A 15338-nucleotide genomic window follows, 5' to 3' on the forward strand; every position below is an offset into this window, starting at 1 on the left:
CTCTGGGTCTTTTGGGTCCTCGGGATGTTTTGGGTCTTAATGGTACTTAGGGGTGTTTGGGGTCTTAAGGATCGTGAGGGTCTTAAAGGGTCTTCAAAGGTCGAAGGGGTCTCAGCATACATTTCCATAGTACATAATTAATTAATAGACACCGAAAGCATGAAAAAAACACACACACACACACACACACACACACACACACACACACACACACACACACACACACACACACACACCTCATTGGTAGATGTTGGTTTCAGATCATTCTGGAACAATCATGAACAAGCTTTGAGTGTGCGGAAGGCATTGAATTCAGTGGTGGAGAGACGAGAGTGCATGTATGATTCCTTTTGGGTGAACAAAGATGGCGGATTGTGGTGTCAACTATCAGGGTCGAGCCTCCTATCCAGTTAGTATAGAGATCGGCGTTCTACCCCCTGTAAGTGTAAGGTGTATGAGTCCTTCCACCTCCTTCACGTTCCCCATCTCTCCTGCCAGTCTGGCTTCGCTCTCTTTAACTCTTTCCGAACGGCGCCATTTCCTTGCGCATCGCTTTGCCCATCTCACGTTTAAGCTCCCCGCTCATCGTGTCCATTCGAATGCCCATCACTTGCATTTCGCCGCTGATTCTTTCTCCCATCAACTCCATTCGCGATTTGAACGGAGCCATAAAGAGCCCCATGACGAGGGTCGCTGCCGCGCTACCCTGTGGGAGGCCTACAAGTTCCATGGATGCTGAATTTTCCTTGTTTTGGTTCTTCTCGCACTAACCTCGTGAAATCACCAGGTGAGTACCTCCACTCGTGCGCTGATAACACCATTTATAACACTGAGTGAACAGGTGATCGATTTATTTAGTTAATTAATAATTGTTCGGAACGGAATCCCTTTGTAACCCGGGGATTCCCTGTTCCTTCATTTTCATATTTTGTGTTAAAGTTGATTTTCACACGATTAGACAAGCAGAAAATGCTTCATTTTATATCTGTCAATATAATAAGTGAATAACTGATCCAATGAGCACACTTCCTTCCTTCCCTCCTTTCTTCCTGCCTTTCTTTCTTCTTTCCTTCCTTCCAGGTGAATGCTGCTTCATCGGAATGAACATTACCACACACGGTACCTCATTGTTCGTTTAAAAAAATAACAGAATGCTGTTCTGTTCGATGAACCAATCGATTAGAAAAGGGATTTAAAATGTATCGATTCACAGCCATTCAATAACGTCAATCCGGTCATGGCACAGATCAAGCACGATAAACACTCAATCTGCGAAATGACGTCATTATTTAGTTATTTCATGATCGGAATCGGTAGTATTGAAGCGCGGTGCTACGCGCGCGACTTGCTACCAAGGAGGAAGTGGACAACGCGGTTAAAACAAAAGTGTCTATTGACAAGAGGTCACTGTAGCACTGGCGCGCTCCGGGCTGCACGCCCGGTGTATATCCTGAGGCCACGCCTACCCCTCGGGCGTGGCCGCCGCCCACTTGGTGCGCTGAATGATGTCACCACGCCAGTGGGCTTTCGTGTCCGCCACAGTATAATTAATAGGCAGATTTTTTTTTTCCTCATCGGTTAACGGTTATCGTCAAATTTCCTAACCGGCACAGCACTAGTTTCAACAGTACTACCATTGGAATGCTCTTGCCTGGGAAGTAGCAAAGAGAACACAGGACACTTTAATTGCCTTCAAGAAATATTGCGGAACAGAAAACGTATATTTTTAATTTGAACATGATGGTTTTACCATTACAAACACAACAGCACAAGTGTTCCAACTTTACTAAGCTGGGGAGCATACACATATTTTGCATGTGTAAGTCAAAATTATGTGTTATGTTTTGGGGAATCGAGGTTATGTTAATATTCTTTGCTCACTCACTCTATATAGATAATCGGTTCTGCCAAAGCAGTTGCTAGGGCTAGGCAAAGGTTGCAATCCCGGAGAGGCCACCACTCCGATACAGACAGTTGACTAAGGGTGCAGGAATTTGGAATTTGGCCAGAGTGCGGTGATAGCTCGCCTCCACTTCACAAAGGACACTGTAGGGTCTTCAATGGCCACTGACTAATCCGAGCAAATGGAACACCCAGTTTTACAAAAATCTGCAAGACAGTGCATGCATTGATGCAATCGCTCTACATGCAAAACACCAGGATGGCGGGCCCAAATGCAAACCCAGGCAAGGCAGTCAAAAGGGGAGTGTGTGCATACCTCTAGGCTATCATACCATTCCCCTTTGCTCACTGCAGTAATTATCGCATCTACAATTTATTTCACGTTCAAACTATGAAACTTGAGGAAAAGTATGAATGGTTGTCAGCACTTTCTGAAATTACAGGTGAAACAAAAGAAAAAAGTAAGTAACCAAACAATAGCTAGAAAATTACCATCAACCTTAAGCTAAATACCAAAAAAACATTCAAACAGGTACAGATATATTCAAAGTACTCCACCCCCATACCAAATAAATAAATAACATGCTCCAGCGCGTGGCATTGCCAGGGCGCCTTCGGCACCCGGCGATGCTGCCGTGCAGCACATAGAGACGGTATTAGGAGGGAGAGGTGTGCAATCATTTATTGATTAATTGTATAATTAAAATCAATAAATAATCATAAAATAATTTCTTAATCAATTGGCTAATAACATACCTCCACCACCAGTGAGTGTTTCATCCGAAGATGTAACTTTTTGAAAATTAATTAGTCATTAATTGAAATTTTTAAAATAAATATTTGATTAATTGACGAATCAAAAAATAATTGATCGATTAATCAATAAATCAAAAATATCCTTTATAGCCACATCACTTGGTCACTGTCATGACCAAATAGCAGCTTCCTTGCTCAAAAGGTGCCTGAGATATTGCCCAGACGAGAAAGAAAATAAATAAGTGATTAATACCAAAAATAAATCATAATCATAAAATAATGAACTCATTAATCAACTGCCTAATAGAATACCCAAACCACCACCATTTCATCTGAATCTGTAACTTAAAAAAATAAGTCATTAATCAAATAATTAAGTAATTAATCGATGAATTAATAAATCAAAAATACCATTTACAGCCAAATCACTTGGTGATTGTCGTGTCCAAATATCAGCTTCCTAGCTCAAAAGGTGCCTGAGATATTGCACAGATGAGAAAGGAAATAAATAAGTACTTAATTAATCGATACTGAGATATTGCCCAGATGAGAAAGGAAATAAATAAGTACTTAATTAATCGATAATAATTAAGCAACTAATCAATTAATTGATTAATCAAAAAACAAAAACTAATGTTTTTGCCAAAGCACTTGCTCACTATTGTGCTGAAATTTTAGCTTCCGAACTCAAAGGATGGCTGAGATATCACCCGGACAAACAAGAAAACAAGAAGACGTCATGCGGAGCACGATACTTGCAAAATCCGCCCCCCACCCCCAAGAAGAAAAATTCCATTGATACAGCAAATTGTCCATTTCATCAAGATTAAAATTGACAATCTTGATCAAAGCTCAGGTCAATAGGAAGAAAAGTGACGATTTTTCAGATGAAAAATGATGATTTTGGAAGGTTGACCTTGAGTTGACCTTTGAACGTTTGACCTCAAAAATAGTTCGTTTCCCTATTTAGTGACTCAATGTGCAAATGCTGTTCAATTTTCAATTCAATCGGATGAAAATTGAGGATTTTTTAAACTTGGCCTATGTTGACCTTTTGGCCTATGTTGACCTCAAAAATACTTGGTGGTTGAATTCACTGACCAGATATGCAAGTACTCTTCAAATTTCAAGTCAATTGGATGAAAATTGAGGATTTTAGAAATTTGGCCTAAGTTGACCTTTTGGCCTATGTTGACCTCAAAAATACTTGGTTGTTGAATCCAGTGACCAGATATGCAAGTCCTCTTCAAATTCCAAGTCAATTGGATGAAAATTGAGGATTTTAGAAATTTGGCCTATGTTGACCTTTTGGTCTATGTTGACCTCAAAAATACTTGGTGGTTGAATTCAGTGACCAGATATGCAAGTCCTCTTCAAATTCCAAGTCAATTGGATGAAAATTGAGGATTTTAGAAATTTGGCCTGTGTTGACCTTTTGGTCTATGTTGACGTCAAAAATACTTGGTGGTTGAATTCAGTGACCAGATATGCAAGTCCTCTTCAAATTTCAAGTCAATCAGATGAAAATTGAGGATTTTAGAAATTTAGCAAAGTTGGTGACCTTTGGCCTATGTTGACCTTTTGACCTTTTGACCCCAAAAACAATAGGCTTCTTGCTTTTGACCAACTCTACCATTTTGTGAAGTTTCGTGAAGATCGGTTGAAAATTGTGACCTGTAGGCCGGTGACAAACAAACAGACAGACAGACAGACAGACAGACAGACAGACAGACAGAACCACAAATGCAACCGACCAATATACTTGAAAAATCTTCGATTTTGCAAGTAACAAGCAAGAACGAAATCAAACAAGGAAGAAACCGGAGTGAAAACTGAGAATTCCCTTTCAGCGCACGTCATCGCTGGGCTCCCTTTGGTGCCCGGCGATGACGTCATGCAGCGCCTGGAGATGGAATAGGAAAAGGAGCAGTGTACAACAATTCTTTATTTTTAAATCATTTTGCACAACAAAAATAAAACACAATTGCTCAACATCAAATCATCCTGGTCAGCCAATCATATGATGGCATGCAATTGTTGAAAGACTTCAGCAGCAAAGCATGTACATCTCAAACCTTTCAGACCTTAGGCCCTTTAAGACATCTCAAACCTTTAAGTCATTTTAAAATGACTTTAACCACTTGAAAAAGCATAAAGTATCCGAATAATTGAATCACCCTGAACAGGAAGTAAAAAAATTCAGTTTATATAATTCTCACACCCCACCACTTTCGCTCATCTACAATTCTACACTGCCTGTGTGGATGAAAACAGTGTACATTGTCCCAAATAAATGATAACTACAGTGGGATTGCAGTGATCTGTACCGTAGTTGTATCGTAGTGAACAGAAGTGAAGTGTGTTTTCATGGAGTATCCTACAGTCGAAAGGAAGTTCAACTACCGGTAATTTTTCCCAACTTACCAGTGTAGAACTAGTGGCATACAACTGTACTGCAGTACACTATAGTAAAGTACTTTATAGTTACCCTACTACAACTACAAAATGACCCACACACGTGATATATACCTTTGATTTCTTCAGCAACTGCTCTTTGGTAACTTCACCAACAGAGCTCATATGAGGACATTTTGATTTTCTCATGTTTGTCAAATCTTCAAGCAGGAAAGGGAATGAGACAAAAAGGAAGGGAACCTGTATTATAATATGATACAAGCACTTACAACTCTTACTCCTCACCTCCTTGTACATCACGTAAAAATGCAAAACCTTCAAATGTCTGAAGGACAGAAACAAATGCAGAGCCAACCAAATGGTATAATGAGTAAGTAGCACTACAAAAACAGAGATTTGTAAGAAAGTTTGCCACACACAAACAAGAAAACACGTACATCAACTAGAACGGCAATCTTCGATGTCGCAACATCGACGGATATGCCTCCGCCCACATTATTCCATCATTATGCATACTTGTACCAGGTTTGATTTAAATCTTTTCAGCTTGTCTGAAGTATCACATTTTTACCTGACGTGACATCTGACCTCACCAAATTTACCTCACTCCTCACCTTTGATGCCAAAATCTCGTCAGTTCATCTTTGCATCATAATACGTATATACTCATACCAAGTTTGGTCAAAATCCCATCACTGCTTCACAAGTTAGTGCAGTAACAGAATTTTTACCCAACAGGACCTCTGACCTTTGATCTCTTGACCCCATAATATAATCCGTTTATCTTTACATCATTATACATACTTGTACCAAGTTATACTAAGTTCCCTTCAGCCGTTATTAAGTTATCGCGGTAACAAAACCCTATTCCAGACTCTGACCTTTTACCCCTTGATGCCAAAATCGAATCAGTTCATCTTTACGTCATTATACATACTTGTACCAAGTTTGACTTCGATCTCTTCAGTCATTCTTAAGTTATCACGATAACTAAAACATATCATGGACGCTCAGACAGACAGCCGCACGGACAGCCAAATGGACAACCCGAAAACAATACTACCAATGATGGCATAACATGTGAAAAGGTTAGCCCCAACAATGAAAATATAATATCAATGCAATTTTTACAAAATTAAAGAGGCCATTTCTTCAATTAAGCAAAAACAGGGCCTCGTAAAAAAAACTTCAAATGAAAAAAGGTAAGTGATAAGGGATTTTCAAGGGTAAAAGGTCAAGAGTAAAGTATCAAAAGTACTGGATCCAAGATGAAGGGCCAAATGTGATTTAAGAGAGGCATTACTTTATGTTTTTTCTTATACAAAATCATGCCTCATGGTAGAGCAAGGTACAAGAGGGTAAAACGGTAACGAATTGACAGAGAAGTAATAGAGTACCAGTTGGACACAACAAGCAAGGGAATGAACAAACAGGAAGAGAAGAAAATTCTAGAAGAGGGAAGGAAAAAATACTACCCTGCAAGTAAATGGGTTGAGATAGGTCAGGTTAATGAGATTGGAAAAGATTATGAGTAGGTATAGGGATGAAATGAGATGATGGTACACCTCTTGCTTGAAGCTCATTTCAGATCACCTCATCTCAGATTACCTTAAACCACATCTTGGATCACCTTGAATCTCATCTCAGATCACCAATTTGGTTTCAGACCAGGTTACTCCACCTTGGATATGCTGCTTCTACTCACCCAACAATGGATGGAGGCCCTCACTGTCACACATGAGATTCTGGCCATCTCTGGACATCTCGTGCTTTTGATACAGTCTGGCATCCTGCCTTACTCTCCAAACTCTCTGCCTATGGCATCCAAGGCCGACTCCACACATGGCTTACAGACTTCCTCTACTCTCGTAACCAACGTGTGGCTCTCAACAGAACCCTTTCATTAACTCTCCCTGTCAAAGCTGCAATGCCCCAGGGTAGTGTTCGGAGCCCAGTCCTATTCCTGATCTAATTAATGATCTCTCCAACTCTCTGGAAAATCCTGCTTTATTTATTTGTTGATGACTCTGCCCTCTGCCACGATATGCCTCATCCTTCAGCCAGACAGGCTGCAACCTCTTCCTTCTCTTCAGACCTTGAAAAAAAATCACAAGATGGTCAAACACTTGGAATATGTCTTTCAATCCTAGCAAATCTCACACTCTCACTATCTCTATCCGAAATGACCATCTGGCAAAGCCTCCCATATACTTTCTTAACAATCTCTTGAGGAAGTTCAGTCATTTGAACTCCTGGGTCTGACTATCAGGCATCAGCCATGATCTTTTTTGGGCAAACCACATTTCAAAGTTGGCCTCCAAAGCCAGCTGCTGACTGGGCATCCTCCGTCATACAAAGTCCTTCCTTGGCACACCTCCACTCCTATCCACCTACAAGGCTTTCATCTGCAGCTTGATGGAGGACTGCTCTCCCCTCGGGGCTGGCGCTCCTGCCTCACATCTTGCTCAGCTCGACGCCGTGGAAACCAAGGCCTTCAAGATCATTTGAATCTCCCGCGAACAGGTTAGTGGCTTTTCTGTCTTCCAACACCTCCTTTCTGGTCTTGCACAGACTGCTCTATCCATGCTCCCGCCCTTCCCCCCTCACCCCTCCCACCCCCCCCACCCTCCCCCTTTCACCCCTCCCCCCTCACCCTCTCACCCCTCCCCCCTCCTCCTCATTCCCCACCCTCCCCCCTCCTCACCCCCACCCCCTCCTCACTCCCCACCCTCCCCCCACCCCCTCCTCACTCCCTGCCCTCCCTCCACCCCCTCCTCACTCCCCGCCCTCCCCCTACCCCCTCCTCACTCCCCGCCCTCCCCCCACCCCTTCGAATCGAATCCCGGTCGATCACTGAATTAACGCCAGGGGGGTTGACTCAGCCTGTCATCCTTCCGAGGTCGGCAAATTGAGTACCAGCTTGCTGGGATGAATGATCACGGTGTGTACCCCGATTTAGAATAGGTACACCGTATCCCTGTGCATCGTAAGAGCGTGACCAAGGGTTGGCGTCAGGAAGGGCATCCGGCCATAAAAACATTGCCTCAAACAGGGAACCATGATTGTCATGGGGCCTGCAAGGCTAACCCCCGCTCTAGCGGGGAAAAATGGCCTTAAAACGATCATTCATACACATGCGTCGTTGTTTCCCCCACCATCAATATCTCCAAGCCTGGTGTTGGCTTAACGATTAAGGTGGCTGGCTTGAGATTCCAGGGTCCTGAGTTAAAGCCCTTGTCATTGCGTTTAATTAACACCAGGTGGGTTGACTCAGCCTGTCATCCTTCCGAGGTCGGCAAAATGAGTACCAGCTTTGTGCCCAATAGCCTAGGAAACTGCTTCGGCAGCCCTATGCATCTGAAGATGCAAAAGGAGCAGTCTTCTTCAATATCTCCTCCCTCCGGTGTCATCTCCCCACCCTGGCGGGGGGCGGGGGGCGGGGGGTGGGAGGAGAGGCATTTATTTGGTGCCCATGACTTGAACCTGGGTACTCCGAGAAGCGAGCACATATGCAAAAACTGGTGGATCGGCGAAACCATTTTTGATTGCATAGAGTTCAGACACGCACACATGCACACAGCCAAATGTTGATATTATACAGTCATGTGAAAAAGTAAGTACACCCCATGTAAAGTTTTGACTTTTTCAACATATTTCAACATACAGCTACTTGATCTTCATTTCAACAATATTGATAGATAAAGGTGATATAATATAACAAATATCATGAAACATTTACATTTTGTAGTCCATTGTATAATTTAAATAAACATAAATGCAAATTTCGCATATGGAAAAAGTAAGTACACCCCTACATTTATCACTACTTCAAATACCTAAAATTAGAATCAGGTGCACCAGCTCAGGTGCAAATGATTAGAACATCGTTAGAGAGGATCTTGGAGGAACCTGTCTCATTTAAACCTCAGACATTTAGTTTGGTTTGCTCTTTGTTGTTGAAGTGTGCGGCGTCACCATGCCTAGATCAAAAGAGCTCTCTCAGGCCTTCAGAAAGAAGGTTATAGATGCCTACGAGTCTGGGAAGGGATTTAAAAAGATCTCCAAACAATTTTAAATCAATCATTCGACTGTCTGGAAGATCATCTACAAGTGGAGAAGATTCCAAACAACTGCCAACTTGTTCAGGCCAGGCCGCCCCAGCAAGTTCAGCCCGAGAGCAGACCGCAAGATGCTGAAAGAAGTCTCTAAGAACCCCAGAATGTCATCACAGGACCTACAGGTAGCTCTTGCCACTGTTGATGTCAAAGCGCACGAGTCTACCATTAGAAAGAGGCTGCACAAATTTGATCTACATGGGAGGTGTGCCAGGAGGAAACCTTTGCTGTCCAGAAAGAACATCAGCGCAAGATTAAAGTTTGCCAATGAACACCTCGGCAAAGACCAGCACTTCTGGAACAATTTGCTCTGGACAGACGAGTCAAAGGTAGAGCTATTTGGCCACAGTACCAGAAGACATGTTTGGCGAAAACCAAAGACAGCATTTGACCACAAGAACCTGATACCAACTTGTATCAGGTGCAAAAACGACATCAGGTGGTGAAAAATGGCCTCTAAAGGTGGTTTATAACCTGATACCAACTCTAAAGCGTGGTGGTGGAAATATTATGGTTTGGGGCAGCTTTGCTGCATCAGGGCCTGGGCAGCTCACCATCATATAATCCACAATGAATTCTTCATTGTACCAGAGGGTGCTTGAGGATAATGTGAGGCCATCTGTTGGAAAGTTGAAGCTCAACCGAAGGTGGGCCTTGCAACATGACAATGACCCTAAACATACCAGTAAATCCTACAAGGAATGGCTGAAAAGAAAGAAATGGAGGGTTCTGGAATGGCCAAGTCAAAGCCCCGATCTAAATCCCATTGAGATGTTGTGGGGGGATTTGAAACGAGCTGTGGATGCAAGAAAACCCTCAAACATCGCACAGCTGAAAGAATTCTGCATGGAGGAGTGGGCAAAAATTTCTCCCAGTCGATGTCAGAGACTGGTAGACAGTTATAAGAAACGCCTACTTGAGGTAGTTTCTGCCAAAGGGGGCAATACCACCTATTAGAGCCGAGGGTGTACTTACTTTTTCCACATGCGAAATTTGCATTTATGTTTATTTAAATTATACAATGGACTACAAAATGTAAATGTTTCATGATATTTGTTATATTATATCTCCTTTATCTATCAATAATGTTGGAATGAAGATCAAATAGCTGTATGTTGAAAAAGTCAAAACTTTACACGGGGTGTACTTACTTTTTCACGTGACTGTAGATGTATCATTAGTGTAAAACACCCTGGTGTTGTTTGGACTTGCTATACCATTCTCATCCCCATTCGTTCACACCCCACATTGTAAGGGGATGTTTTAGCAACTAGGGCTTGAGCTCTGTTGACATCAGGTGAATGGATATTTTTGTTGGGCATGTAGTCGATCATGGAAATATAAAAAATATATATATAAAAAATTCGCCATCATTTTTTTTCCAGTGCCCCCCCCACCTTGAGTCAACCCACCTGGTGTTATTTATCGGCACGACAGGGGCTCAAACCCAAGACCCTAAGATCTTAAGCTAGCCACCTTAACAGGTAAGCAAACACCAGGATTAATTTAATACGTACAAGCAGACATTCCCTAAATATGCAGACGGATACCAAGCTTTGGGAGGCAGACAGGAGTTATATCAAATGCAGAAGATGGGACAATATTTAGAAAGGGAGTAGCTTACTATTTATTTTTACATTTCTTTGCTCCTACTCTGCTGGCATAGTCGTATATCCTTGCAAACTCTGAACAAATGACTAATAGCTGGCGACTAATAGCTGACTAACTAATACCTAACCCTCCCGGGCTAACCTGCCCAAATTAGCTTCAGTCGAACGTCATGTCTGGCCATCCGGTTCGTGAAGGGCTTGGCAAAAACTTTCCGATCTTACAAGGTAGGGTAGTGGTCGAAGACTAGTAATACTCTTCTCCTTGTTGTTGTTTACCAAATGTTACCATTTTTTCCGTTTCAGTCATATTTTTGTTTAAAAATAGGATATAGTCACCGCGGTTATTCGACGGCCAAGAAATGTGGGCGACGCGTTAACCGCTTAACGGCCTCAGATTAAATTGAGTCAGGAGGCCCCATAAATCAAATGCTCTTGTCATTAATTGAAACGACAAATACTCTAAGTCTAAAGTCCAAATAAAAACTGCAAGTGCAAGGCAATAGATGCGAGCATCAGCATGTTCCATGTTAACGCCCGTTTACCTCTAGTTTCTCAACCTCTTCCTTGTCTTTCGACAGATTTCACCTTCTGCACCGACAATCAAAACGAAGACGAAGAAGAAGCTTTGCAAATGACAACTGACACCGGAACACGCTGGAGAAGAGCTCAACCTGCTCCCTTTACTGACGTTACAAAGTAAGAATGCCCTGGAGTCAGAACATCGGATACTCGCGAGTGGTTACAGCGTCCGGACCTGCCTTCAGGGCAACTTGAAAACTTAAAAGTGTTCACGTCAGTGGGGCCTGACCCGGCTTCGTTTTTCCAATCCAAATTTGCGTTTGCTCAACCCGAAGAGACTGCAACCCCCCCAAAAAAAGGAAAACGCAAAAATAATTGTTTTTAAAGAAAAATGATTAATTACAGAGTTGCAACTTGCAAAATACCTCTCCTTGAATTAGCATCCCAATCCCAAGCGATGGATGATTTTTATCTACTGTAAGACAAAAACGATAATTTTACATCACGATTGCTAAAAAGTCGACACAATAAAACAATAACAAAGGTGACTATCTCGAGATTTCAGAACAAACTTCCGCAATTACATATATATATATATAAAATATATATATGAATGAATATGTTGATAATAATCGCTGCAGGCCTTTAGATCTAATTTATATTCGTGTAAAAAGAAGAAGAAGAGGATGTTTATTAAGATCGATGGCTGACCACGTGAAGTGGGGGCGGATGCTGTGCTCCGTTCTTGGCGCGCTCTGTGGGCCCTCTCCCGGTCGGTTCACTGCAAACAATGTGTAGAGACGCTTGGGAGGAATTTCCAATCGTAGTGTACCAGTACAGTACGGTTCACCTGAACATCGAGGCAGGTCATGCTGCCTGTCTAAATCGACGTAGTCAAGGCAACATCTAATTCAGTAATTGTTAGATCGTCGGAGCGTCTTCTCTTATAATCAACCCGCATGCGTCACGACTGAACGTCATCCCGATGTTACGGTGTCATGGAGGAACTCGATTCCCGAACTACACCCAATGACCTCAACGGGAACTGATCGGTCGTAGGTAAGTTGGTCAGGCGTTCTGACTTGCATCGTCACTTGTGTACACCTTCGGCGGTCATACAGGTCGGTGCTGACAGATTCAAGCTGCGCAACTTCTGACATGTACTTTATAGTGTCTTTTTTTTACTCTTCTTTTCTGCGTTTTACAACGACATTGCAGATTTGACCTGAATGACCGTCACTTGTCACGACGTGTCGTGTGTCAGAGGTGCACACCTACAATGGACGGGTTTTCCGATTGTGCACCCGTTTCTGATGAAAAACCCGAGGTGTCTGAAAGACAACTTATCGAAAGCAATATTGTTCGATGACAAATTTTCTAATCTGCATTCACGTTGCTGATCTTGTTCCTCCTCCTCTAATTGCTTCTCCTTTTCCTCTTTTCTCTTTCTTCCTTCTCTTTTCTCTTTCTTCCTTTTCCTCTTTTCTCTTTCTTCCTTTTCCTCTTTTCTTTTTCTTCCTTTTCCTCTTTTCTTTGTCTTCCTTATCGTCCTTCTTGTTCCTTATCAATCATCCTTCTTCTTCCTTATCCACCTTCCTCTTCTACTTCATCATTCTTCTTCTCCTCTTGCCCTCTTCTTCTTCTCCTGTCATCTTCTTCTTCTTTTTCTTCGAACACTTCTTCTTTTTCTAACCCTTCTTCCTCTTCTAAACCTTCTTCTTCTTCTAACCCTTCTTCTTCTTCTTCTTCTTCTAAAACCTCTTCTTCTAACCCTTCTTCTTCTTCTTCTAACCCTTCTTCTTCTTCTTCTAACCCTTCTTCTTCTTCTTCTTCTAACCCTTCTTCTTCTTCTACCCTTCTTCTTCTTCTACCCTTCTTCTTCTTCTACCCTTCTTCTAACCCTTCTTCTTCTTCTAACCCGTCTTCTTCTTCTAACCCGTCTTCTTCTTCCTCTAACCCTTCATCTTCTTCTTCTAACCCTTTTTCTTCTTACCTTCCTCCTTCTTCTCTTCTTGTTCTTCTTACCTTCCTCCTCTTTCTTCCTCTTCTTCTTACCTTCCTCTTGCTTCTTCTTCTTCTCCTTCTTCTTACCTCCTCCTCTTTCTTCTTCTTCTTACCTGCCTCTTTCTTCTCACCTTCCTCCTTACCTTCCTCCTCATTCTTCCTCTAATAATCTGAGGCTCTCACTGAGTGTTATATAGGTTTATGAATGGGAATTGGATCTGATTTAACAGTGTTTTGAATGAGTCCAATGAAGAGATTGCAGTACATGATGATGGTAGACGGATCCAATCACGGAGAGTCTGGGAAAGAAAGATTGTGTGAGTGCCGCATAGTCTATGACCTCTTGGAAAAAGTGCTGAGGTGAGTGAAGTCATCAAGTTATTGCGTCACTATGTTGTAAATACTTGCTTATTGATCTCCACCAAGACATTGTTGATCTTGTACAGCATATTAAGCCCATTGGCCTTCTTCTTTCTGTCCTCCAGGCTTCTCCATCTGAGGTCGCTCAGCATTTTCTCCACATATCCTGGCATCCTATCCCCATGGTTACCACCGACGAATCTAGCGGCCCTTTTCTGGACTTGTTCTCGTTGCTGTATATCCTTCTGGAGATATGGGTCCCGTGCTGCTGATGCATATTCCAATATAGGACTGACCATAGTGTTAAATAGGCAGCTACATTTACCTTAGGACTGCAGTCACCAACATTTCTTCTGCGAAAGCCTAGAGTTCTGTTGGCCATGTTAACCTGCTAGATAATGTCAGGTTATCTATGAAAATGAAACTAAGGTATTTACAGTTTTCAGTGTTCTGAAGGATTCCTGCCCCCATTTCCAGAACGTCTTTCCGCAGCAACTTGTATCATGGGGAAAGATGTGTAGAGATGCTTCGGAGGAATTTCCCATCGTAGTTTACCAGTCCCAGATATCACTTTAACTTAGAGACATTCCGCGGGATGGGCAAATCCCAAATGGCTTAGAACCTCTTTGCAGTTGTGTGAAGACCTTCAGAATCAATTCTGTAACCAAATGTAGGTCACTTCCTTCACTTGGAAAGAGTATTTGCCTTTGATGATGCACAGGCCCACTTCAGTGGACCGTTTAAGCACTTTCTGCAAATGTGCCAAGTGCCTGGACTCAGAATCTCTCATGATGAGAACATCATTGAGGTAAACCTCCACATTCGAGAGTCCTTGCAAAATATTCTCCATGGCCCCTCTGGAAAATTGACGGTGCTGACGACATTCTAAAAGGCAAACTGTATCTGAACAACCCATAATTGTGTTAATTGTGATATATTTCTGCTCTCGCCTTGTATTCTTACTTTTTGAAAACAGCATAAGGCACTGGCCTTGCCAGCATAAGAACTTTGGTTTTGAACCAGGATCTACATGTAATTTTGCTCTAGTTCCATGCAGTATACCAAGTTTGGCTGCAAACACCTGTGTAAACTGTTCGCAAACTTTGTCAATTCTCAATGGACAAAGGTGAAGCATCTTTCCACCCTACTCCCTCTCCCCCAAAATACCTACCTTGGCAAGCCAATTACTTCCCATGAGTGTCGGACCTCGGCCCTCAATTACAACCATAACTAAAGTTGTCCTCGACCCCTGCCAACCCACTGGCACAAAAGCCTGGCCTACTAACAGAATTGCTTCACCAGTGGAGGTGCGCAAAACCTTATGAGATGGCTTAACTGCACAAGCTGACCTGTCACCTACAGACAACAATTTCTTGAAAGTTATTTTACTCATTACAAACGGAAGTCCCCGTATCCAATTCCATGGTCAACCTCTGATTTTCAATCGCAACATGCACTTCCAATGCTTGCTTTGCCTCTGTTGTCACATGGAACGTCGTATACATTTCTTGCTCTAAGTCCATGTTTGGGCCATAAAGAATCTGACCCGACGATGAGGTAACCAACTTGTGCACCTTTGTGTTTTCACTTCTCTCTGGTTTAAGGTTCTGAAGCCATTCCAATGTTGCTTTGGCTGTATGATTGGCATTATTGTCCT

The 15338-nt window shown here is 42.4% G+C and overlaps 2 protein-coding genes across 4 annotated transcripts in view; one reads left to right on the forward strand and one right to left on the reverse strand.

Moving 5' to 3' along the window:
* Positions 1-11476, reverse strand: part of USP33 (ubiquitin specific peptidase 33) — a 148649-nt gene extending 137173 nt beyond the window's left edge. For both annotated transcript variants that reach the window (XM_068124850.2, XM_068124849.2), the window contains exons 1-2: positions 11341-11476; positions 5188-5273 (exon numbers count right to left, since the gene is read on the reverse strand). In XM_068124850.2, coding sequence (XP_067980951.2) covers positions 5188-5262 — 75 coding nt within the window. In that variant the 5' untranslated portion in view covers positions 5263-5273; positions 11341-11476. The remainder of the gene's footprint in view (positions 1-5187; positions 5274-11340) is intronic.
* Positions 11268-15338, forward strand: part of MIGA1 (mitoguardin 1) — a 102451-nt gene continuing 98380 nt past the window's right edge. The window contains exon 1 of one of the 2 annotated variants that reach the window (XM_068124855.2): positions 11268-11494. In XM_068124855.2, coding sequence (XP_067980956.2) covers positions 11316-11494 — 179 coding nt within the window. In that variant the 5' untranslated portion in view covers positions 11268-11315. Of the gene's footprint in view, positions 11495-12008; positions 12377-15338 lie in introns of those variants that run through there. The other variant, XM_078783548.1, reaches the window with a different exon arrangement.

This window comes from Myxine glutinosa, chromosome 8 (genome assembly GCF_964187855.1).
Source record: "Myxine glutinosa chromosome 8, kmMyxGlut1.1, whole genome shotgun sequence".
In the NCBI taxonomy this organism is placed as follows: domain Eukaryota; kingdom Metazoa; phylum Chordata; class Myxini; order Myxiniformes; family Myxinidae; genus Myxine; species Myxine glutinosa.